General features: G+C 39.5%; 1 protein-coding gene and 1 pseudogene across 3 annotated transcripts; one reads left to right on the top strand and one right to left on the bottom strand.

Annotated features, from left to right (window-relative positions):
* Positions 1-1,421: 1,421 nt before the first annotated feature.
* On the top strand, positions 1,422-4,231 carry LOC124869823 (annotated as a pseudogene).
* Positions 4,232-4,356: 125 nt separating this feature from the next.
* Positions 4,357-23,086, bottom strand: nyap2b (neuronal tyrosine-phosphorylated phosphoinositide-3-kinase adaptor 2b). 3 transcript variants are annotated; one of them, XM_047369428.1, is made up of 7 exons: positions 22,221-23,086; positions 19,575-19,776; positions 15,762-16,081; positions 11,069-12,145; positions 8,287-9,516; positions 8,060-8,163; positions 4,357-6,952 (listed from the first exon to the last, which is right to left on the bottom strand). In XM_047369428.1, exons 2-7 carry the CDS (start codon positions 19,751-19,753, stop codon positions 6,665-6,667), a joined length of 3,198 nt encoding a protein of 1,065 aa, XP_047225384.1. In that variant the 5' UTR covers positions 19,754-19,776; positions 22,221-23,086; the 3' UTR covers positions 4,357-6,664. The 3 variants fall into 3 exon arrangements, with proteins under 3 accessions (XP_047225384.1, XP_047225385.1, XP_047225387.1); XM_047369429.1 differs by having other exon boundaries at positions 22,621-23,086; XM_047369431.1 differs by having other exon boundaries at positions 11,069-12,142; positions 22,221-23,085.
* Between the last annotated feature and the right edge of the window lie 413 nt (positions 23,087-23,499).

Below are 23,499 nucleotides of genomic sequence, written 5' to 3'. Positions count from 1 at the left end.
ATTAACCTAACAGGCATGTCATTGGACTGTGGGAGGAAGCCGTAGTACCTGGTGAGAACCCATGCATGCATGGGGAGAACATGCAAACTCCATGCAAAAGGACCCCCGGCTGGGAATCAAACCCAGGACCTTCTTGGTGCAAGGCAACAGTGCTACCAACTGCGCCACCATGCAGCCCATGTACATTACAAAAAAAACTTTATTTATCAAAGAAGTAGGTAACTACAGAACATGCTTTTTGCAGGGTTAGGTCCATCACTGTAATGGCATGCCATGATAAAACACAATAACCTCACTGTAGTTTTTTATATAGAAATACATTCTGCTTAATTAAAACTGAAATTACCACAGTACGAGATGAAATGTGAGTTCAAGTACTGAAGATAATTTCTATCCTTGCAAACTTTCATGATCTGACAATCCAGGCAACTTCATTTACTTAGATTTTTTGGGAGAAATCTTGCCATCTCCTTCGTGGTGTATTTATATTTCTCAAACTGTAGATTAATTAATTCCAAAATGTATTTTACACACTCTGCAAGTGGATGATCAGCATTGAGAGCCATGTGATTTGTCAGAGCATTCAGCCAACATTTCAGTCAGGACTTGCGACTTTCTTTGCGGTGTTCTATGTTTTCAACCTCCAGTATCAGGACGAGGCTTCCCAGACCCTGGAATTCATTCAAAGGTAGCTATTACTAGTATAAATGGCTCAAGAACTTAATATATTAATATAGCACAATTGCTTGTGGCCTATTGGAGACAGATTAGTGAATGCAAACAGTTTTGACTACTGTATGTTACTGGGAACATTAATTTGTTTTGAATTGTATTGTTTCCCCAAATATCAATTAAGTCACCAGTCTCACAATCTTGCCACTGACTATTGTAATTTTCTTCTATTGTTGTTTTTTATGACAGTTTATTGGCATAAATCCAGAAAGAGGCAACAAAGCCAGCCATGGAAATGTCATGTCTTAGAGGACTGGGAAGGTGGTTCAGAAAAGGCCCGTGACTGTCAACCCACATGTTGCCACACTGTTAAAGAAATTGCTGGACTTTGAGTGGGACTTCAGAGGTAGGTCACAACTGTCTTGTCATAATGCTGTTATTATGTGCGTGTTTCTATGCCACTAAAACCGCACACTCAGTACTTTGCTTATAAAATGTATATTGGTGTGCCTGTCATAGCAGTGTCCTATAACACTGTATAACACTTTGCAAATACCTTGATATTAGTTTTTGTCTATGTACTTGTGGGCACTTAAAGTAATTCTTAGACTAATTACATTAATAGCAGTACTAGCAGTTGAAGTGTGTGAAATATTTGAAATACAGTTGCTTTTATATGAATAAGGAAAACAGAGAGCAGAGAACAGATGTGGGACAGATAGTGGATCAGGAAGTGCAGAGAATTAGTAATGAGTAGTGAGGTTCATTTCAGAGAGGAGGAAAAAAGTTAGAAAACACAACGAAGAGACTGCAAGTTATGTTGAATATTCTTATTTGATTAGGGCAGAGCTATAATGGTAAAATCTTACTTGCTTACTACATATAGGCTTTCGTACAGCAGAAGTTCGTTCAGAAGTTCTGAGAATGACAAAAATATTTTCACAAAGTGTGATGCCTCAGTTTTTTATTATGGCAGTTTATATACTCCGGAATGTTCTGAAAAGATATCAGATAGAAACATTTAACAAAAAGCTTTAAATTTACTGAAGCAGCAGACTTTGTGAAAACCAATAGCCATTCTAAAAACGTTTGGCTGAATGTAAACTACTAAAATGTGGTTTTATCTGTAGTTATCGACTATGATAAGCATGAAGTTATCAATATTGGTTGTGAAAAACAGTTACTCTGCATCTCTAGTGAGATCTACTATGATGTAGGCTTTAGTGACAGTGAGACTAAAAGACAGGAGACTGAGCAGGAGTGGCAGAGATGAAAATACTGAGATTTTTGTTGGAAGTAAAAAGATGGACAAGATTAGAAATGAATAGATCAGAGGAATAGTGAAGCTAGAGAGGCCAGGTTGAGATGCTTAAGAGGGATAGTGGACAATGCTGTGGACAGGTTGACATGCTGAAGAGGGATAGTGGACAAATAATTTTGAAGATGGAGCTGTCAGGCAGAAGAAGACCTCAGAGTGACGTTGTGCTGCTCTTTTGTTGTTTGTTTTACAGGCACTAATCATTCATGTGGAGGATACCAATCAACTACTGCAGTTAAGCCATTTCTGTGTGTTAGCTGTCTCTTTCTGCATTTTACCTTCCCTGTTATAAACACTTGCACTTACAAAAGACTCGTGTCAAAGCTAGACTGTGATGCATTTCTCTTACACTGTTGTTGCTGCCATGTTTTTTAAGAATTTCACTGTTGCTGCTATTTTACTAGAACTTTATACTATTGAAGAACATTTTTATTGAGCCACTATACGGAGGTTCTGGTCATAATTTCACTTAAGTCTGACATTAAGAAATAAGTCCTTGTGTTTTGTGAATAAAAAACTATTTTAGTAAATCTGTTCTCTCTTTTTTTGGGTGAATTTCAAAGGATTTATGGGAATTTGCAGATTTCAATATCTTTTGTAAACTGATATGCATTCTGTAAAATTAAAAAGAAAAAAAAGTTTAATGTAATCCAATGACAGTAATATACTCTTAAAATAAATTACAGTACATGAACCCTAAAATAACAATAAAATGCTGTTGCCTTGCCTAACAGTAATTTACTGTTATTTTACTGTAAGTTAACTGTAATTCATTTTACAGTAATATACTGTTAAAATAAATTACAGTAAATTAACTGTAAAGAAACAGTAAATTACTGTTGTCCCTGCTGCCAGTAATTTACTATTTTTTTACAGTGAAATCCTTTTCAGTGCAAACTTACCTGTAAACACATCTGAGAGCAGGGCTAAACAAACTGCACAGAAATGACAAGTGTCTTAAAATATATTACCTATTTCCACTTTAGATTGCCCTATAGAGCTGTTTTGCTCTTCATTCAATTCCTCCTTGTTTCAGGTCCCCCTGGTCCCCCTGGTGATGCTGGTGAGCCAGGCCATGGAGGGCCACTGAGATCAGGCTTCCTTTTGGTTGTTCATAGCCAGTCTGTTCAGGTACCTCAGTGTCCTGCAGCTAGCAATCAGCTGTGGGTGGGAGACAGTCTCATCTACCTCACACACAAGATCTGGGTTAGTCTACATGTCATTCAGTTGTCCTCTTGAAATTCTAAAATTAGCTCATAGTTTTAAAATATCTCCTTGTCTTTGTCTTCTTTTATATCTCTTCCATGTAGGTCAGCCTGGCTCTTGTCTCCCTGTTTTCTCCACCATGCCTTTCTCCTACTGTGACAGAGATGCCTGCTACTACTCAAGTCATAATGACAAATCTTATTGGCTTTCCACTACTGCTCCCATACCCATGATGCCACTTTTTGGCCAGGATATTAGCCTCCATATTAGCCGCTGTGTTGTGTGTGAGACATTTTCTCCTGCATTGCCTTCTGGTGAGTTACAACAAAAGTTGGAATGTGTTTATAAATACCTTATGAAGTAAACTCTTCTCATCTAATGTCACTACTTTTTAGCACACGGGGGCAGGTGACAAGGGTGGTGGACAATCACTTGTTTCTTCTGGTAGCTGCCTTAAGGATTTTTGAACTTATCCCTTCATTGAGTGTCAAGGTGAACAGGGTTCCTGTCACTACTTTTCCAACCTCTACAGTTTTTGGCTGACTACTGTTAGAGAGACAAAGGAATTTATCCCTGTAAGGCCTGGTACCATCAAAGGATCTGAACAGCAGCAATACAAGGCCAGCTGGTGTAATGTTTGCCTTCGCTTTTAATGATTTCTCTAGACTTTAAGCCATAACTCTTCTTATTATAAACACATTTGTGTTTTTTTAGATAATTAAAACCAGGACCAGCCCAAGGTCACATAAGGCCCTAAGCTAAAATTGCATTTTAGGGTCCACCTTTAGCTAAGACTATTGCCTAACAGCCACCAAAGCGCCATCCATGTCTTTTATTTGGGCCATTTTGCATTTTACATTTAGTACAACTTGTTTTACGGTTACGTAGAGAGACAAGAAATCAATCTGACTGTACAACAGAATTTGTTTTGCTTCACAATCACGAGTCCTTTTACATTCTTTATTAAATAAAATGTTCTTGGAATAAAGGCTTTATTTTAATTTTGTTTTTGCTTTTTTAATTATTTAATTTCTACTGTGATTTTTATAAAGCTTTCCAGTATTTAAAGATGACATTGAGAGTCTAACAGAATGTAAAATTGATCAAAAAAGGTTATAGTCTAATGTTTCAACAAAAAATACCTACATAAAACTTTTCCATTGCAGGTTTGAAATTCATATTTATTTCTTTCAATAGAACCCAAGTGACAATCAGAATACAGGACTTTTTTTCCTTTTCTTTTTTAATATAATGCAAAACGAGAACACAGTGCAATACAGACAGAGGACTGACAGTGCGGTGCTCTCTCTACCTTTTCACAGTGCGTGTTCATACACACAAAAAGATTGTACATCGTTAATATTACATTTCCACCCTTCACCCATCAATGTCATGATAGAGCAAAGTGAATGTCTTTAAAACAATCATTTTGACATTGCGACTTGCAAACCTGTGTAGCTTGGCACTCACTCACAAACATGCAATCACACACAAACACACACATACAGCCTTGTTCTTCACACACGCAGCACGAAGTATTGTCTTTCTTTAATCTTCACCAGAGTGAGGGGTGCTGCACCTGGACACTCAGAACTGGCTCATTTCTCAAATTTATGGTGCTTTTGGTAATGTTAACATTGCAATTTAATGTACAAAAGGAATACCAATGAAGATGTAAGAATAGGGTTGAGGTAGAGGATGAGAACAGGAAAAGAAGGACATATAGATCACCAGCCTGATCCAGTTTATTAGTAAATGATGGGTAATGCTGCTTTTTTTTTAAAAAGCCCAAATGTTTTAAAGGCCATTGTGCAACCCCTTGTCTTCATGATTATAATGTGATAGGTCCTTAAACAATCTGATATTTGTAAAGTGGTTGCCAACCAATTCTGGATTGGGAACATTGTCAAAGACAACCAAATATGAAGGACTGCATGTTGAACACAGCCATACTCCTGAGGCTTTACTTTCTTGCCAATAAATTAAACCATACATGGCAAACTCATCACTCTTAACCATTCCCAAAAAGATATATAAGCATAACATTGAACATTATTTCTTCAAGTGCATATGGCTATAATAATCTGCTGTAAAATTAGGAAATTCACTAAAAGCTTAGGTTTTGATTGTACGGGCTAAGTGTTGGCATCAGATATTTACATATTTGTTATGGTGGTTATATTGTGCACTGCATTATAAGGGCGACATTATTCACAAGCTCCTGCCAAAAACCCAACCTTCTGAGTGCAACCACACCAATTTGCAGTGGCAGTTTTCATATTAATGGCACCCAAGGTGAACTTCTGCTGCTGCATGCCAACCAATTAAAATGCAGGAAGTTTTCTGAGATTCTGAGTTGGGGCAAAATGCAGGCTGTCCCACACAAAGCAGGTAAGCTAGTCTTTCTATTCTCAGCAACAAGCAGAGGACTCCCACTCAACTGCATAAAAGCAATAAAAAAACGTAATGGCACAACTGACAGAAGTTATTCTTGTTTGTCTGGTGTTCGTGCACCCCCTTTTCTAATACCTCCCTGAACAACTTCCCATATGGCCCTTATCAAAAACCAGCACTACACCTTTGACATGTCAGCACGCTTTGGTTGGTCTTAAACTATTAAAATGTATGTTCTAATTTACTACCTATCAAACTCAACCTCATAGCTTTGTTTGGACTACTTTGTAACATTGCTCTGTCTTTTACATCAAGTCAAGCAACAGGTATAATGACTCAACCATTTCAGAAAGGCTTTGAGTTTGCGAGCACACAGCTTGTAACTGCGATTCACAGAAGAGAAGATGAATCTGTTCTAGGATCCGCTGCTGTACATTCTAGAACATAGATTTCAAAAGGCCTTGAGAGCCTTTCTTTCCATCTACAGTGAATCACGTCAATGTTCAATCTTTGACAATACAACTGTGAAAATGTGAAGAATATAGATAGAATTGAGCTTTTGTGCAGAAATTAAGTGCTTTTGGGCACACACAAAGAAAGAGTTGGGCATAAAAAAATTATGCTACTACAGTACAAGTATTGATAGATTATGTTTTTTTAAAGTAAAATAAACTGAACAAAATATAACATTGACACAAATATTAGATTGCATTGAAGTCTACTATACATGATTTAAGATGCTTTTTGTTCCCCTTCAGCTTATTTAGAAAATATCTATTCATCATTGAATATCTACCCTTCTTATCAATATACAAGAGTCTAGTCACAGGAAATAGAAAAATATCAAATATCACCAGTGATGATAAGAAAATGTGACAACCTGAACAAGCAGAAATATTGCAGTGGTAACTACTATAGTCCTGACATCACAGAGTCTTACCCCTCTGGTGCTCTTTGTGGTCACCCTGAAGCATTGTTGCAGGGGAGACCCAGTATCACCAAGCAGGTGGATGGAGTGAGCATGTGGGGGTTATGTGGTTAGGAGGTTAAAGGTTTTTTTTTTTTTTTTTTATGTCAGATGGCTGTGTCCCAGAATACAGTTGTCTGTGTTGGGTATGGAGGAGGTCGGATCTTCTTGGTTCCGCTGCTCTTTCCACAGCCGGCGAGAACAGACACACTATCCTGCTTGCATTGACTTCCCTCATGGTACCTGTCCTCATTCTTGTCAGGAGGTGGAGGCCTTTCCAGATATCTCTGCAAGTGCGGATGCTGTCTGGAGAGGATCTCCGCACAAAGCTTACGCTTTCTCTCTATCTGCTCTAGCATAGTGGTGTCTCCACATATCCATGGCATCTGTGGCATCTGAGTGACAGAGTTATTGTTATTTATTAAAATTCAGTTTTATTTATGTAGTGACAAAGTGCAACACGTCATCTCAAGGCACTTTACAAACAAGTATAGCTCATATGCAGTTATATAAAATTGCACATGTTCATGTTTGTATTTGATTCAAATCAGTTATTTTATTGTCAGTTTGGTATAATGTTAACTGAATGAATCAGAGGTAACAAAAATAAGCACTGATAAAATTGATGTTGAGTTACTAACTATAAAAAAGAACTGTGCTTACAGTATCTCTATATTCCATGAACTGAAACATCATAACCAGTACTGTGCCTTTTCCCTGGTACTGGTCAGGTAAGATTATTGGTTTTGACATTTCAGTTATTTTAGATGCCATATGTGTCTCTCATATAATTACTCTGTTCCACAAAAAAGCTTCTAGCTGTCAGAAATTACCCACAATTCTCAAAATTGTTAATGTATTTTCAGCTGTCTAGTACATAAACTCTTCCTAAATGTATAAAATCATTTATTTGGCCAGAAACTGATAAACGGAAACTGTCTTGAAAATGTTTCCAAGAAAATATTAATTTTAACATTTCTGCCAAGTTACTATTACTTGATTAGGGTTTGAAATGAACTGTAGGAAAATTACATTTACTTTTAGTTGTATTGTCAATAATAATTCAACACTAATTTTGTTTGAAACGGTAGGATTCAAGTTTCATGTCTGTCTAACCTAATTTCTGTACATGACTTTCACTTTTAATACATTCTCTAAAAAGTGAGTCCTTTATAACATTTGTTTTACTTATTTAAAACACTTTGGACAGTTTTTAATGCTTGGTGAAATAGCTTGGGTTGCTTTGGGAATAGTGCTGCTATCTATTTTTGATTTTAGAATCAAATATGCTCTTGAGATTTTTCAGATTGTACAACCCAGGAGGACTAAAAACCAATAAAACAAATATGACAGTACAGTGAAAAATACAAAACAAATATCTACATTGCTCAAACAAGAATTCACACATAAACAATGACACTATTATCCAAAGTTAAAGAATGATTTGTGTTTTTTTTTTTCAAATCATGTGTCATACAAAGAAAAATAACACATCCGCATACCTGACTTTGACGTGTCTCAAATGCTCTCCTTTGGGGCGTTCCTATTGGGGACGGAGTATTGGGCAGTGAATGGGTGCGGCTATACTTAGATGCTGTTTTCAAATCTACAAAAAAAAACAAAAAAAAACATGTAAAGCTATATGTCATGGGAAAGTTTAAATGCATTTGCCTTCTAGAAACGTTCGCAATATTTATTTTTGTCTGGGAACTAAGATGTAAGCACTCACCGTTTCCAGTTCCTGCGGTCAAAGGTGGGCTACCGGATGATTTCCCATGATGAGTGGGTGTAGTAGTTGATGAATGCTGCCCTGAAATTGTGCTGCTCTCTTGTGCTTTTGACTGGTCCATATTGTAAATAACTCTGTTATCACGCCGTGGTGTACCTTCTGACTTGTGCCCACTTTCTTTATCACATCTACACTCCATTGTAGGAGGACTCTTAGTGCGCTTGACTTCATAATGATGCTGCTCTGAGCCAATAAGAGTTTTGTCTTTGCTGTCTCGTCTCACTTCGAGGCCTGTCCTACTCAGGTCTTTACTCTCCTGCCTTGGTAAAAGAGGGGGAGGAAGATCCCCTCCATTCTGGCAGCTCCAGTCTTTGCCTTCATACTTAAAATCAACCCTGTTACTCCTGGATGTTTCTTGTCGCGGCAGCATCTCAGGAGGCTGGTCTATTCTTCCTTCATATTTATGTTCAGTGCTACTTCTTTCTCTGTCTACACTCTCTTGATGGAGTAACAAATCAGGACGATTGTCTTTGCTATCATGCCTATATTCAGGTCCATTTCTAGTTTTGTCTTTACTTTCTTGACGAGGCAGATGCTCTCTGCTATCTTGCTTTGAGTCCAAACCATTCCTGGCTCGCTCTTTGCTGTCTTGTTGAGGTAAAAGCTCAGGTGGCCGATCCAACAGTCTCTCTCTGCTTTCATGCTTGTAATCCATACTGTTCCTTGCCCTTTCCTTGCTGTCTTGTCTTGATAACGGCTCATGTGGTTGATCTATTAGTTTGTCTCTGTCTTTACTGTCCTGTCTTTGTGAAGTCTCTATTACATGTCCCCCACTCCGGTCTTTGTTGTCTTTCCTTGGCATCAGCTCACCATTGCTAATACCTCTTTCCTTGGAGTCTTTTCTTATTAAAGGTATGGGATCAATGGAGGTGCAGCCTCTGTCTTTGGAGTCCCGTCTTCCAGGGATAAACTCTAGACCAATGGAGGCTTGATCCTTACTATCCCTGCAGACAAGTGGCATGTCGGTGCTGCTGGATGTGTGGTCTTTACTGTTGCGTCTGTGGAGCGGAGGTTCTGTATTGCTGCTGCCTCTGTCTTTGTCTTTGTCTCTTTCTCTTCGATGAGAAGACTCCTTGCCTTGGCGCTCTTTAGACTCACGTTTGGACTCCTTGCTGTGGCGTTCCTTACCTTCCCGCTTAGAATCACTGTGAGACTTGACCTTAGACTCAGCTGCAGAGGAACATAAAAATAAATATATATTTTTAGATCCACCAAAAATTTAAATGTTCATGTTATGGTTGTAATTCTCAAAACCTCTATTAACATATTGTCAATAAAAGGTTTGAGGAAATAGGTTTATCTAGCTATGTTGGGTAATTTCCACTAGGTGGCACTCAATACTTGCTTCAGATTTTGCAATAAACCCAGAGAGCGGATAAATATTCAGCATTTTTACATATTAAATACCTTTTCCTTGTTTTCTTTATTGTCAGTTAGGAATTTGACTATTATGAAAAAAAAAAACTTAATTGAAGTAAATGTTGCTTTAGTGAAAAGAATAAGCGACCCAATAATGTTTCCTATTTTCTCCAGCTGCACATCTGTACCAGCTGCATGATTGGCTTAACCATGGGAAGGTATGTGCTGATTGGACAAACTAGATTTGAGATGAGACCCATCATCATCCCTGTCAGCTGCTCAACACCATGCCCTGAGCTGTGATTGGCTGCATTACACACAGGAAGGAAATCTGCAAATAAGAAACAGGGATATTCCCTCTTTCCTCTGTTGCTATGTTGTAGTTGTTAAGAGCACTGACTGGGGATGGATGTGTGGATTCTGTGCAATTCTGTCACAATTTATGGGGGGGGAGGGGAGTACCTCAATGAAACCATTAAAATACCATATAGGTTTAAAATACAATTCAATTTTAGTTTAACTATTAAATTTCTGTTATACTGAAAGACCACCCAAAAGAAGGATGAAGCATAGCAGATTAATAAGTCTTATCTTTCTAAAAAAAAAAAAAAAAACCCATACCCATACCCAACATAGTGAATTTGTGGTTTACTGATACTGCTGCAAACAAGCCATACTAAAATACAGTCTGATCTAAATCACAGTTTTAATATATTTTTAAATTGAAAGATATCTGCCTGTCGTCAAGCAGATTCTGCTTTCCTCTGCAGATGAACTGATTTTGGCAGCATCTTGAGAGAGTGTGGCATGAATACCGGTATTTAAATCTAATGTTTACATATTTAAAAGTAATCCTGCCTGATGGCCTAATGCCATGAATTGGTTTCAGAGAGCCGCTGTCCGCTTTTGTCTCTAATCTCTTCAGATTAAATCATACGATCTGTATCTGACTTGGCTTTGTGGACCTAGATTACACAAATGAAACTTTTTGCAGAAATTGCAGCAACCATGTTGTAATAGTGATGCACACTTTTCACATCTTTTTAAATTGGCAGGGTTCATAATTTATTCCAAAAATAAGACTAATTAAAAGGACAGAGGAAATAAATGTAATATTATTTATTTGTGTTTGGTTGTTTAAATCTGATAGTCTCAGATTTTGCAGGAAATTTCTGGTGTGCAGATTGTTGAACAAACTGATCTGTTTATGCAAATTTTCTCAAATGTCAGGGGTCAATAAACTACAAGGTAAAGGGCTAACCTATCTTTTTATCCACATTAGTAATCTAAATCAAGAAATAGTTTTTTATTCTTTGCTTTACAACAGTTTATAATATAAAGACAAATCTGAGATATATCTTACTCTCTCCAGGTTCTTTAGATTTTCTTCCACTGGTGTTTTTCTTTAGCATGTTCCTGCCTGTGGTGAACAGGTTTGTTAATTCATCGAGTGGACTGGTGGGTGTCCGTGAACGACCGGTTGACACATTCTGCATAGATCCGTGGAGTCGTCCAACACCTTCTTGAGGTGGGGAACCTTTGCCATGAGGGGTAGCAGAGGCACTCCGAGGAAGACCCCCAGGAAACGGCATTGGAGTGTCAAATGGAGGTGTGCGCATTAGACTCAGAGGGGTGAGACAGCGGCCCATGCTAACCGGTGATGGGCAGGCAGAGTGGCTACGCTGATAGGATGACGATGAGGAGGATTTATAGAGAGTACAGGGAAGTGGAGGTGCAGAGGAGCGGCCGGAGACTGTTAGTGTCGGGGTGGCAGTGAGCTCCCGACGGATGTGAGCAGAAGAGGGAGGGTCGTTTGAAGAGGTGGGGGATTTGCTGTATGGCTGGTTCTCCAGCATTAGTAATTTGGCTACATCTAAAGGTGTGAGGGGGGACTCATCTGAGTTTGGAGAGCACTGGGCTGGTGCTGGAGGGAACATCAGCAGCGGGGGTCGGTGAGTGAGTAAATTAGGAAAGGGTGCAGGAATGTCACAGAGGGGAATGTTTCGAGGTGTGGAGCAGCGACTGAGTGGCTCAGGGTCAAAGGGTGCCGGGGTGGGGCAGGCAGAACGACATCCTACAGGGTCGGTGCGGTACTCCATATCATCCAGTGCTGGATACTTCATTTCCTCATACACGGACTCTCCTGGCTCCTCATCCTCACTCTTCAATGCTTCTCGGGGCCTTATGTCAATACCCCCCATTTCTATATAGACAGGCTCATCCTCACAGTCGTCTGTAGGACTCTCATTGCTCTGAGGAGGTGAGGGGTTATGTTCACATGGGGATGTGGTGAGGTGGAGGGGCTTGGATGGGCACACACCACTGCTACCATGACTCCTAATGTACGACTCATCAAAGGAAACGCTCAATTGTGTGTTGGGGTTCCTCTTGGGTTTGGGAGGTGGCACCCTCCTACAGTCCTCATTGCATCCTTGTGCTGCTGAAATACAGGGAGGAATAAATTCATCAAATCTACAGTGACAAGTAAAATCTGAAAAATTATCTTTTTCTTGTAGTTTATAAATTTGTTGTCTTCAATTTTAAATGGTAAATGGCCTGCACTTGTATAGCGCTTTATCAAGTCCATGGGCCCAAAGCGCTTAACACTTCACACATCCACACACTGACAGTGGTAAGCTACAATGTACCCACAGCTGCCCTGGGCAGACTGACAGAAGCGAGGCTGCCATACAGGCAGCGCCACCGGGCACTCATTTGGAGGTATACAGCATAGGCAAAATGTAGAATTTCAAAGTCTACATCGAAGTAAAATACAAGCAGAAACCTTTTTGCATTGCTATGGGTCAGCTGTAGGTCATCGTTTATTGCTGAGAGCAATACCTTGCATGTGAGTCGTGAGAACAGTTGACGCATATGCATGTTTCTAGGTCAGACATATAACACAGAAGCAGTATGTGAGTATTGTATCTGGGCCACAAACACTGTGGAGCTTCTTTTTGATAGCGGTGACGGGGTATTGCAGTGTGAATCTCTTAGGTGTGGTGCAGAGTGGTTTTGATACAGTGCGTGTATTTTCTAGATACTACTGTATAAAAGCAGCATTGGGCTAAAGTCTCATTCGCTGCTCTGTGTCACAGTGTATTTCTAGGTCAGTCGATGAAATAGAAATGCCTTTCCCTAGGATAGAAAATAAGAGATGAGCGTATTGAAGAAGTAAACCATAGCTGAAATTTCCAAACTGCAGATTTTAGACCTTTTAATAATTCAGATACCAGATGGCCCCCGACATGCATACTTCCCATAACTGTATGACTCACCACCCATCACTACAGTACATGCAAACCAGTGCATGCACACAGCATATGGCTACACATGTATTGATGAAAAATATAAAAACAATTTATTTGCTTATTTACTACTTAGTCTTAATAGTGTACTTGTTTGTTTTCCTTGTCCCTGTTATATCTGAACTTTGTAGATTTATTGTTATAGTAGATAATTTTCTGATTTAAAATCTAGAATAAGTCACGTGAACATATAATGTTGTTCTGCACTCATATTTTGCAAGTTAACATGATGCTGATGTCAAGTTATGCTTATTTCTCTTTTGTCAACAATGGCTTTTGCATTTTTGCCCTTATTACGACTTGAAATTAAATAGTAGAAGGAGATGCTACAATTGGACCAACATAGTGGCCATATTCTTAAGATTTCCCCCTGCTTCTTTGTTTGAATATTTGCTAGAATATGTACATGTGCATCCAATAATGCCCAAAGTGGTTAAAGTATTTTCTTCTTTATCACAGCAAAATGCATTACTGCACAATGAGGTTTTCTTGTTGGACCCTGAGATCTGTATCTGCACTAATGCTAAAATCTCCCGTTTAAACATCCTTTACTGCCTGTTTTTTTTCTTCTCCTGTGTCTTATGCTTACCCATCTCCCCCTCCCCTTGTAGTGGATTTGTTTACCCGCAACACCCTCCCCCTCCCTCTTCTCCAGGGGAATACGTATCTAGGTCAATCTGAATGAATTTTACTCTGACAAGCTCCTCCCTTTTCCACAAAAAGCACCAGCTACGGAACACGCAAGCCTCCCCTTAGCCAGGGACACCCCCACACTCTGTCACAGATTGGCTGGCAAAGCTCAGACATCACCATCTCTGGAGTCCCATTGGCCCGAGCTGCTCAACAGTGCTGCAATTGGCCGAACTGCAGGGGGTCTTGTTTCTGTGGGCTGGTTGCCGTGGTGCCCAGGAAGATCTGTATGTGCACACATAGATCCCCACCAATCTGAGCCTGGCTGGGTGACTCCCTAAACATCACATTGGCAGTAAAGGATACCAATGAGAAAGAACTTAAAGCTTCTCTTGATTCAAATGCTATAAGTACCATTCTATAAATTAGATTACAAGGATTTAAAAGATTTTTTCTGTATTTTTTTTCCCTTTTTAGCATTATATACAATCACTTTTATCTCAGCTTGTTAAAGCTAGAGTTCATTAGCAGGTGATGCATGCACATACCACAAGACATCTTACTTTATCACTCATGTGAGCATTAAGTTTTGCTTTGTTCACTGAAAATTTCACTAATCAAATATGTGTAGTATAATTTGGATGGCACCTGCTAAAATGGAAACACAAGAAAAAAATGTGTTATTTATATCAGGCTATGAATGTTTACTTTATTGGCTCTGATTTATTGGGATATGATATGAACACGCAGTTTTTCTTAAAAAGCACAAGACCAGAGAAAGTTCTCAAAGTAATGCCTCCAAATCTTAGGGGTGACAAAACTAAACCAAAAGCTATAAGATAATTTTTATTATGCTTTCATGATATGTAGGCAGTTGGTGTGTGAGAGCAGGGCCAAGAATAATTGACAGACATTTAAATGGGGCAGGAGATTTTGCCTCTTCACAATGTACATTTGTACATTTGATCATTATGATTTTACAACTCCAGTACCTATCTACAAGCAAGGCCCTACCTTGTGAATATTTCTGTTAGATAACTGGTCTTAGTTTGTCATATTTCAGTACCAACTATCTTTCTTGTGATCAGAACCAAATAAAATGGAAATAAGATGCAATATAGCTTCCAGCAAATGGTTTACAGTAAAATTAAATGTGAGATTTGAACCTTTTTTGACCATTTGTGTTCATCAATCATGGTAATACTTAACTAAAAAGACGAATAAGCACATGTGCAAGGGTTTAAAAACATGGGGGAAAGGAGTTTGCTTGCAGGTACGTAATCAAACCAGAAAAGATGAAATGGCAGTTCATGGGTGCAGAATGCCAGTATAAAAGGATGAAATGAATTGACCCAGCAATCAAAACGTGCTATAAAAATATAAAACTTTATGATTTTCTAAGAAATATTTATGGCACCTTTATCTGCCTGCTTGGATGCACTAACTTGTTTTTTTTTTGTTCAGACTTAAAGCATGGGGACTGGACACATATAATAATCAGTGAAAAAGATTCAATTTGGATAGACCTTGTCATCTAATGGCTTGTCTTTATTTTTTTAATTACTACCTCTGGGAACTCCTTCAAGACTGTTGGAAAACCATTTCACACGACTGCCTCATCAAGCTCAGCGAGAGGATGCCAAGAGTGCAAAGTAGTAATCGAAGCAAAGGGTGGATATTTTGAAGAATGTTTGATTTAATTCACAATTTTTGTTTGCTTCATGATTTGATTTTTGTTTCCTATTTTTGATGTCTTCACCATGTATTTACAATGTAGAACGTAATAAAAATAATAAATATCGAATGATAAAGATGTGTTTAAACTTTAGATTGTACATAGATTCACTGAAGGATTAAAACTGTGAATAAACACATATGGAATAATCAGTGAATCAAACATTTTTTAAAGCCCTTTCCAATCCAAAACCAATGTTAACATATATTCCATGTGTATTCATTCACAGTTTTGATGCTTCCAGCGAGATTTGACAATGTAAAGCCATGAAAATAAAGAAACCCATTAAAAGAAAAGGTGTGTCTAAAATCTTTGACCGGTTGTGTGTGTATATATATATATATATCTGAAGCAGTCCGGTATAAAGTGCCACCAACACTAACCGTCACATCTGTCCTCGTGGCAGGTGGACATAGCGCTGTGGTCCACTGCCTCAGACGACATGCTCAGCTTGGTGGCCGGGTCTCTCCTAGGCTTGGGCGGTGGCTGCTTCCTAGAGGTCGGACTGCCCACTTCCTCATCTCCTCCTCCTCCACTGTTACTCCCACCACCGACAGAATGGAGGGACTGGGAGCGAACGGAAAAGCCCTGCCCGCAGGCGATGGTGTGCAGCTGGGGCAAGGGGATGCGCTTCTGGGGGTCAGGCATGGTTACTGAGCCCATTCGCAAGTGCTTGCCTTCTGTTGTTATATCTTCACCAGTTCTGAAAGCAGCAAGAGAAGGGGAGCGAGGGTAGAAGGAAGATAATAGATATACAAATTTAAAGATTGAGAATTAAACATGTTAGTTCTGATGCAAGATGGTTAAAAACAACACATATTCAAATACATTTTTGTTTAAATTACTATGGTAAACAGAGAGGTGTCAGACAAAAAGTCTAAGAGAAAGTACCCACATCTTCTTTCTTAGCTCTTCTTGTCAGTCAATCAGTGTTTGTTTGTTTCATTCTGTATCAGTGGCTAAAGTGACAAGGGCACCAACTTAATATAAACAAATGTTAATTCCACAAACAGCATGAAAGTCGCCAGAGCCAAGGCAAAGTATTGATTTGAGTTTATCCCTGGATATCACACAAACACAATGAAAGCCCCCCTGCCTGTAAACAATCAATGCCCTTAAATGGATGATTGGCCTGAATGTAGCATTAATGATGGCCAATGGACATTGTGTGTAGGTGTGTGTTTGTGTGCATGCTTGAACTCTGCTGTTTATTTGATATATTGAAAGCTTTTCAAACATACACAATGCAAACAGATGTGAAAAATGTCCATGTTTACACAAGTAACAGGATGCAGAATGCAAATATCTTTAAAGCATGCATATGCATGTTACTTTGCTGACACTGACTCTCTTTAGGCCAGCTGCCGAACAGAAGGTGCTCTGTAGGTTGATTCAATGGCCAGGGGCTTAACTTTGCCTAGCAACAGGGTACCCATACACATAAGACACAAAACCAGCTGTCCTGGCACAACACTAACAAAGTACATGTGCACCTAACAACATTTGCACATGAGCACATCATAATCAGGAATGTTTTTTTTTTAACAAATGCAGATGGTTCACAAAAAGGGTGCTTTGGTCTACAGCAACCTGTAGAATATCAGTGTGACAAGGCAGGGAAATAGAGAAACCAAAGAATCAAAAAACGTGACACAAAAATGTATATTTATATGGCCTTTTTTGTATCATTATTGTTATTGTTATTATTATTAAGGTTTTATTTTACAATTTTATTGGAAATGAAGCAGAGAACTTCCACCTGCTAGATGTAGCCACAGGTGTCTTTGAAATAAAAAGTATCTGCTTCCCATATGTTTTGGTGTGCATCTCGTTGCAGTTCCAGTATGCAGGGGTTGCATGTGTGTAGGTGGCTTGGTGTGACTGGAGTACTGGTGGCTGAGTTATTTTTAGGATATTTGCCCAGTGATTGGCTAGAGAACAGACCACAGGTGCAGTTGGACCAAATGAAGTTGCCTTGTTGTTGAGCAACTCTGCTTCTCTCTTTGGCAATGTGAAAAAAAACATGTATGTCTGTCTAGGACTAAGGACAATACTGAAAAAAAAATGAAAGTGGATGCCTGCAAGAAAATGCACTTATGCACAAAGAGTTCAGAAGGGGAAAGAGAGACGTTTGAAATTTGCATTCATATGTAAATGTGGGAACATTTAAATGTCTTTGGTCTTCTGTGAGTTTGTGGCTTGTAGGAACTAATGGTGATACATGCCCTTGCATGCCCTTCTGTGTGGCAACATGACTGACTTTCGTCTTCAGGTGAAAAACAACAAAAGAGACCCCGAGCAAGGAAACTGTCAGCAGGAAGGTCCGCCTTGCTCAAATCCAACAGGCTGATTCAATTGGGCTACAGCTTTTCCAGCTGTCACCAGGCAGAACACATCTCCTGTAACTGAGCTCACACTTAATCTCTCTCTAACAAGTTTTACTTACTTTTTTTCCCTTCACCACACTCTTAAATACATTTGCTGTAACAAGATCTGTACCTCTAACATAATCTGGCATGCCATTTGCTAATTTTTGCTCCATCCAACCCCTCTCTAATTTTTTTAACTTGTTGTTCAAGCCCATGTATGCACATCTATGCATATGCTTATGCACTCGCAAAAACAAGTATGCACCGTGGATTCTCAAACTCTCACTCAGTAACTGTAGAAATAGGTCATCTATTGATCTACTTGTAGCACTCATAAAAAATCTCTAAACTCTATGTTCCTCCTCAAATGAAAATGTATTAACGTCTTTGCTTTGACAAAATCTAAAAGAAAGCAGATGTCATTTTTCTTAGGCATCCCATGTGCCTAATTCATCAAGCTGCTACACAAGATTACATCAGACTGCTGATATAGATGGGGGAAATGTTGTGTTGGTGAAATTAATGAGGACAGAGATAGGGTTCTTGTGGGATTTCCATGTTTAACTGTCTCCCAAAATGCTTGAAGCATTAACATTAATGACTCTAAATCAGTTTTGATCACAAACGTAATAAAGTGCAGGCACTCTGTAATAAACTGTCCATAAAGAGTCACACAGAGGACAGTAGAAACACTGCAGAACAGGAAAATATCTTTTAAAATGCATGACCTTTGATGGAAATGTGACAGGGCTCAAGTCTCAATGGTTAAGAAGAACAACCTCTGTTCACTTACCATTCAACCACCTAGAATTGTATCAGTGTAATGACTGGATGACGAGATAAAACTTTGAACATGGGCCCAGAGATGGGCTTGCTTCTCTGTAAATTGCAGCTCAATGCAAACATGAAAATAGTTTAAGATGCATAAAGTATCATCTGCATAAACAATTATAGTAGAGCTGTTTATTGATTGTAGAGGTCCGGTTTGGTGTTTGCACCTCTTGGACTTGCCTCTGAGTCAGCTAAACTGATACTGATACTGAACCTATACTAAGTGAAGGCATCAATAGCGTTATTTACTGTTGGTAAGATAATAATAACTTCTTCTTACTTATTAAAAAGAACCTGACATCGAAATCCTACACTATCCCTTTAAGAGTGTATCTCTTAACGGCTAAATTTAGGGATATCATTGATGTTCGTTCATAAAAGCTTTTTAACAACAGCATGAAAACAGAATTCAAAAATCTAAAAACATATTGTCCCAGACAGAAAACATCTAAAAACATATCGTCCCAGACATAAAACATTCCCATACCTTTTATAACTGATTAAATTACATATTTTAAGCATAGATAGAAGTGCTGTTTCCTATAGAAAACCGAATAAAATTGGCTCCCATATATCCTTCTCATTTTTATCCTGACAGTTTTAACACACTTTCTCTCACAGCTCATCCTCTGCATTCTTGGTTCTTACAAAAATGGAGCAGCAATGACCTCTGTGCAAGGACGAGTCCTAAATAAGTCTAAATGAGAAATTAATTATTCTCCGTAGGTTCATGGAGTGCATCTGCACTTGGTAACCCCAGAATTGAGCAACTTTCTACCACCACCGGCACCCTCCGGCCATTTGTCCCAATTTTCTCTGACCCAAAGTGAACTCTATCACATATGTGATGTTACAGAAGCTGGGGTGCTACATTTCTTTAAATATGAAGGCAAACATACATGTTTGTGTATTCTAGGAAATCTGTCCTTATAGAATTGTGGCAATGAATCTTGTTTCTCCTTTTGTGGCTGCTTTGTTTGCTGGTTGTCTTCCTACCTTCTTATGGCTTCCTCCTGTTTTCTTTTCTTGTCTTTTTTTTCCTGCAGGAATGTTCTGTTTCTCTCATTCCTGGCATGGTCCAAGTTCTGAGCCACCAGGCCGTTGTAGGCTCTCAGTCCATTCTCCTCAACATATTGAAAAAAGTTGAGTGTTTCCTCCTCTTTGGAGCTCATCATTCTTCAAGTCTTTGCACTGCATTCTGGAAGATAAAACAATGTTTACTCATAATCATTTACCTAATCAGGGCACAGATTATTCCTCAGAATTAAGAGCTACAGAAGACCTTCTACATGTAATGTCAGCATTTTCTTGTTTCATTGGTTACAGTGCCTCACAAAAAATTCATAACCCTTGAACCAATGCAACCAATAGCCTTCAGAAATCACTGTTAATGTTACACCCTGAAGACACCATCCTTGCAGTGAACACAGAGGTAACAGCATTATGTTGTGGAGATGCTTCTCTTCCTGGCAGCAGGTACAGGGAAGCTGGTCAGAGGTCATGGAAGATGAATGGAGCTAATACAGGGCATTCCTGGAAGAAAACCTATTTGAGACTGCAAAAGACTTGAGGCTGGGGCAGAGGTTCAACTTTCAGAGGACTTTTTCAACTACTACCTTTGCTCCTTATACTTGTGCAAGGCACTGTATTATTGTCTGATGATAAGAAAGGTAGCATAAAAATGGTTAAAAGCCCAACATATTCAACACACTGAGTTGGTCTGAATATCTCTGAACCTTTCTGACCAATGATGTGTGGTCCATTTCCAATGAAAGGTTTATAGTGCTGGTGAACCTTGCATCACATCCACAGTATAAATATTTTTTACAGCATGTTTCATTTTCACAAACCATAACCAGCGAACTGCAATTAGTCATAACCTCCTGTTTGAGTGTTAATCAACACTCAAACTGAAATTAGTGGTTTTAACCAAGCGAGCATGTGAATACAGCTTAAATTGTTTTCCATTGTTGTAATATGTGCTGGGCTCAGATGTGGAAATATGGCTTCCGTGGGACAAATAAGAATAGACAAATTAATAGACAATCTCACTTGACAGGCTCAGCTTTGCTTGTACAAGTACTGTACATTTTTTGTCCCTATTTGTTTTGATCCAAAAACGTCTGTTGGCTTCTAATTCTACACAAAGAATAAACCTGTCTGTATTGTTTTGGTAGAAAAGAAAATCGATGCTACAGTAAGAAATTCTGGGTTTCACTCGTAAACTGTAATCAGTCCAGAGTACAATTCTTTGCATCTACTCGAGCAGAGAAGGAAGCAGTTAATGATTAGGTTCAGAGAGCACACATGTGCTGGATGCATTTGCCTAAAACCACTTGCAACAGCATGCAAAATTATGAATTAATGTGCAACAGCCCCAAGTTGAAATGAGAGAGGCTAGAAGAGGGTGAAGAGAAGACAGTGCATGCTTTTATGTAGGTCAGTGTTTTCAGATCAGCCTAAGACTCCTGCTTGTTTACGTGTGAGAGAAGCACTGAGTGTGAGCGTGCGTAGTGGGGGTGGGAAGGGGGGTTGTGTGTATGTTGTTTGTGTAGGGAGGCTATAGCAGTGTGGGGGGTCTTGGAGGGCAGATGAAAACTGCAAAGCTAACAGGAGGGCAATGGTTGCCTGATCATCCTCAGCATCTCTGCATCTCGTGTCTATCTATGCATTAGCATGGAGGGTAGGTCAGTGGGTTTATCTGTAGGTTCCACACCCCTTCAGGCATACTCAACACTTTTCAGCCAAGCTGAAAGACATGTGGAGTGATTAGTGTCAAAGACAGGAGAGTTCATAGTAGGGCACAGAAGCATGTTGCCAAATAATCTTGATGATTGTTTTTGTATCTTGATTGCAAGATCCAGACACTGCTGCACATGCAGACTTGCATGTATACATCTGCAGCTGTGCCACAGGAATATATAACTGGGTTTTAGGGAAGAAATGATGTGCACCAGCATAGATGAAAAAGCACTGTTCAAACAGTGCTTGAGCTGAATTAAGCCTACCAGTCTAATCCTGTAAGCCACCGGAGCCTGAACTGAAATCAGCTTGTTTATCACTGTGTTTTTACTGGCCTTTCACAACTGCTTGTCCTCCAGTAAATTACTTATGTAAAATCAAGGCTTTATTCTCTCACTCCAACTCCATCCTATTTTGCTATATTAATGTCATCATTTTCTTCTCCCCCCTCCCATTTTTTTGCTCTGAATGAGAGGGCCTGCAACAGTTGAAACAGAGGTGTACTTTACTAAAAAAGTAACTGATGGTGGCACATCATTTCTGTTTCCAGGCAACCATGTCACCGGAGAGGGCCAGCGTGGATATTTGAAAGACACAATGTCAAAAAAATTTTAGGGCCAGCAGTCTGGTGGCCACACGCATGGATGCTTGTGCACGCATACACACATCCAGACAAACAAACGTCAATGCATCGCAGTTAACCTCAACTAAACTTTAGTTGCTCTACTTTACAAAATGTCCAATACTCAGAAGCCCTTCACATATAGCAAATTGCTAACTTTTGAGTAGACTATTGGCAAACAAAAGATTATACGTTTGACATGGGTAAGATGAAAATGAATCTACCTACTGCCTTTCAAGAACTTTTTGTTATAAACAAGTATTATGATGCATACTTACAAAAGGGCTTTGTCTTTACTGTAATGTAGATCAAAGTGTCTTCTGTCTGTCCCTGAGTCCACGGTGCAATAACAAACTCTGACCTAGGCTGGAGGATCCATGCACACTTCCCCTTAAATTCACATAGACCTCCATACATTGTATTTTCCAACAGATTCTGCCCCACTAGAAGGAGTATCAGTGACCCAGGATGAAGATGGAACTAGAAGGGAGTTGGGCCATCAGGTGCCCTGCCCGATGCTCCCTTCTCCTGGGCCAAAGATCAGAAACCACCAATCCAGATGCTACCAAACTCCGACCCAGCTATAAGCTTCACTTTTGCACACATCTGCACATCCTAAAGAAACAGGACACAACTGCCGCTGCATGCATTGCAAAAAAGCACATCACATCTTCTCACATTAAAGTCCTCTCTCAGCCGCAGAGCCAAGCTGGCTTTCAAAATGTTTCAAATTCTTCTTTAGTAGAACGTGTATGTTTTATTGGATCAAAGTGTCACAAGAATAATAAAAAAGGGGTCCACATCCGCAGTGCCATCGTGATTGAGGTAGACCAAAGGTATGGCATTCCACGCTGGGTTTCTCAGTCCTGTTCAGCACAGTTGCTCGGTGCTTAAGCAGATGACACTGGGCTTCCCAACTATACATCAAAAGAAGAACACGCCCACTGCCTACTGTAGCCACCTTGCTCTAATACGTCAGCCTCTCTCTCTTGCTCTCTGTGCATTCCTTTCTTTCACTTCTCTTCTTCTTGCTGAGTCTCTTTAAATGTTTTTTTTCTGAAAACGCTAATACATGAGGCTCTCTCTGCAGTCAATCGTGTTTAGTTTTTGTTTCTTGTGTGTGGTTTGCCTTTCTCTTTGCAGCTGAGAGGAAGCTTGAGCCTGAATGTGTTGTTCTGCTGTCAGCACCACGGAGAGTTCTCCTTGCTTGGGGTGAAGAAGGCGGGGAGTTTTCTGGGTGGGCACAGAGGGACAATTGCAAAGATGGGAGAGGGGGAGGAGTAAGTGGGAGGAGTCAAAGGGTTGCCAGGGTGTGACCTCATAAGACACAACCTCCTCTTCCCCTGGCAACCACTGCGAGACCCCTCCCTGATGCCTCCTCCTCCCGCTTCTCTCTTGTAGCTCGTAAACAAGACCATGACATGAAAACATTTGCAGTGAATGCACCGTGATGCTCTCAGGTGCCTTCTTCACATGTGTTGTGGCCACAACAAAGATGAATAAGGACACTACAGAGAGCCAAACAACAGCAGCGTGTAATTGTTTTCCATGCACAAA

The sequence above is a fragment of the Girardinichthys multiradiatus genome, chromosome 6 (genome assembly GCF_021462225.1).
Source record: "Girardinichthys multiradiatus isolate DD_20200921_A chromosome 6, DD_fGirMul_XY1, whole genome shotgun sequence".
Lineage (NCBI taxonomy): Eukaryota > Metazoa > Chordata > Actinopteri > Cyprinodontiformes > Goodeidae > Girardinichthys > Girardinichthys multiradiatus.
Note: the sequence above shows the minus strand (reverse complement) of the source record. Positions and strands in the feature narration are given on the sequence as shown.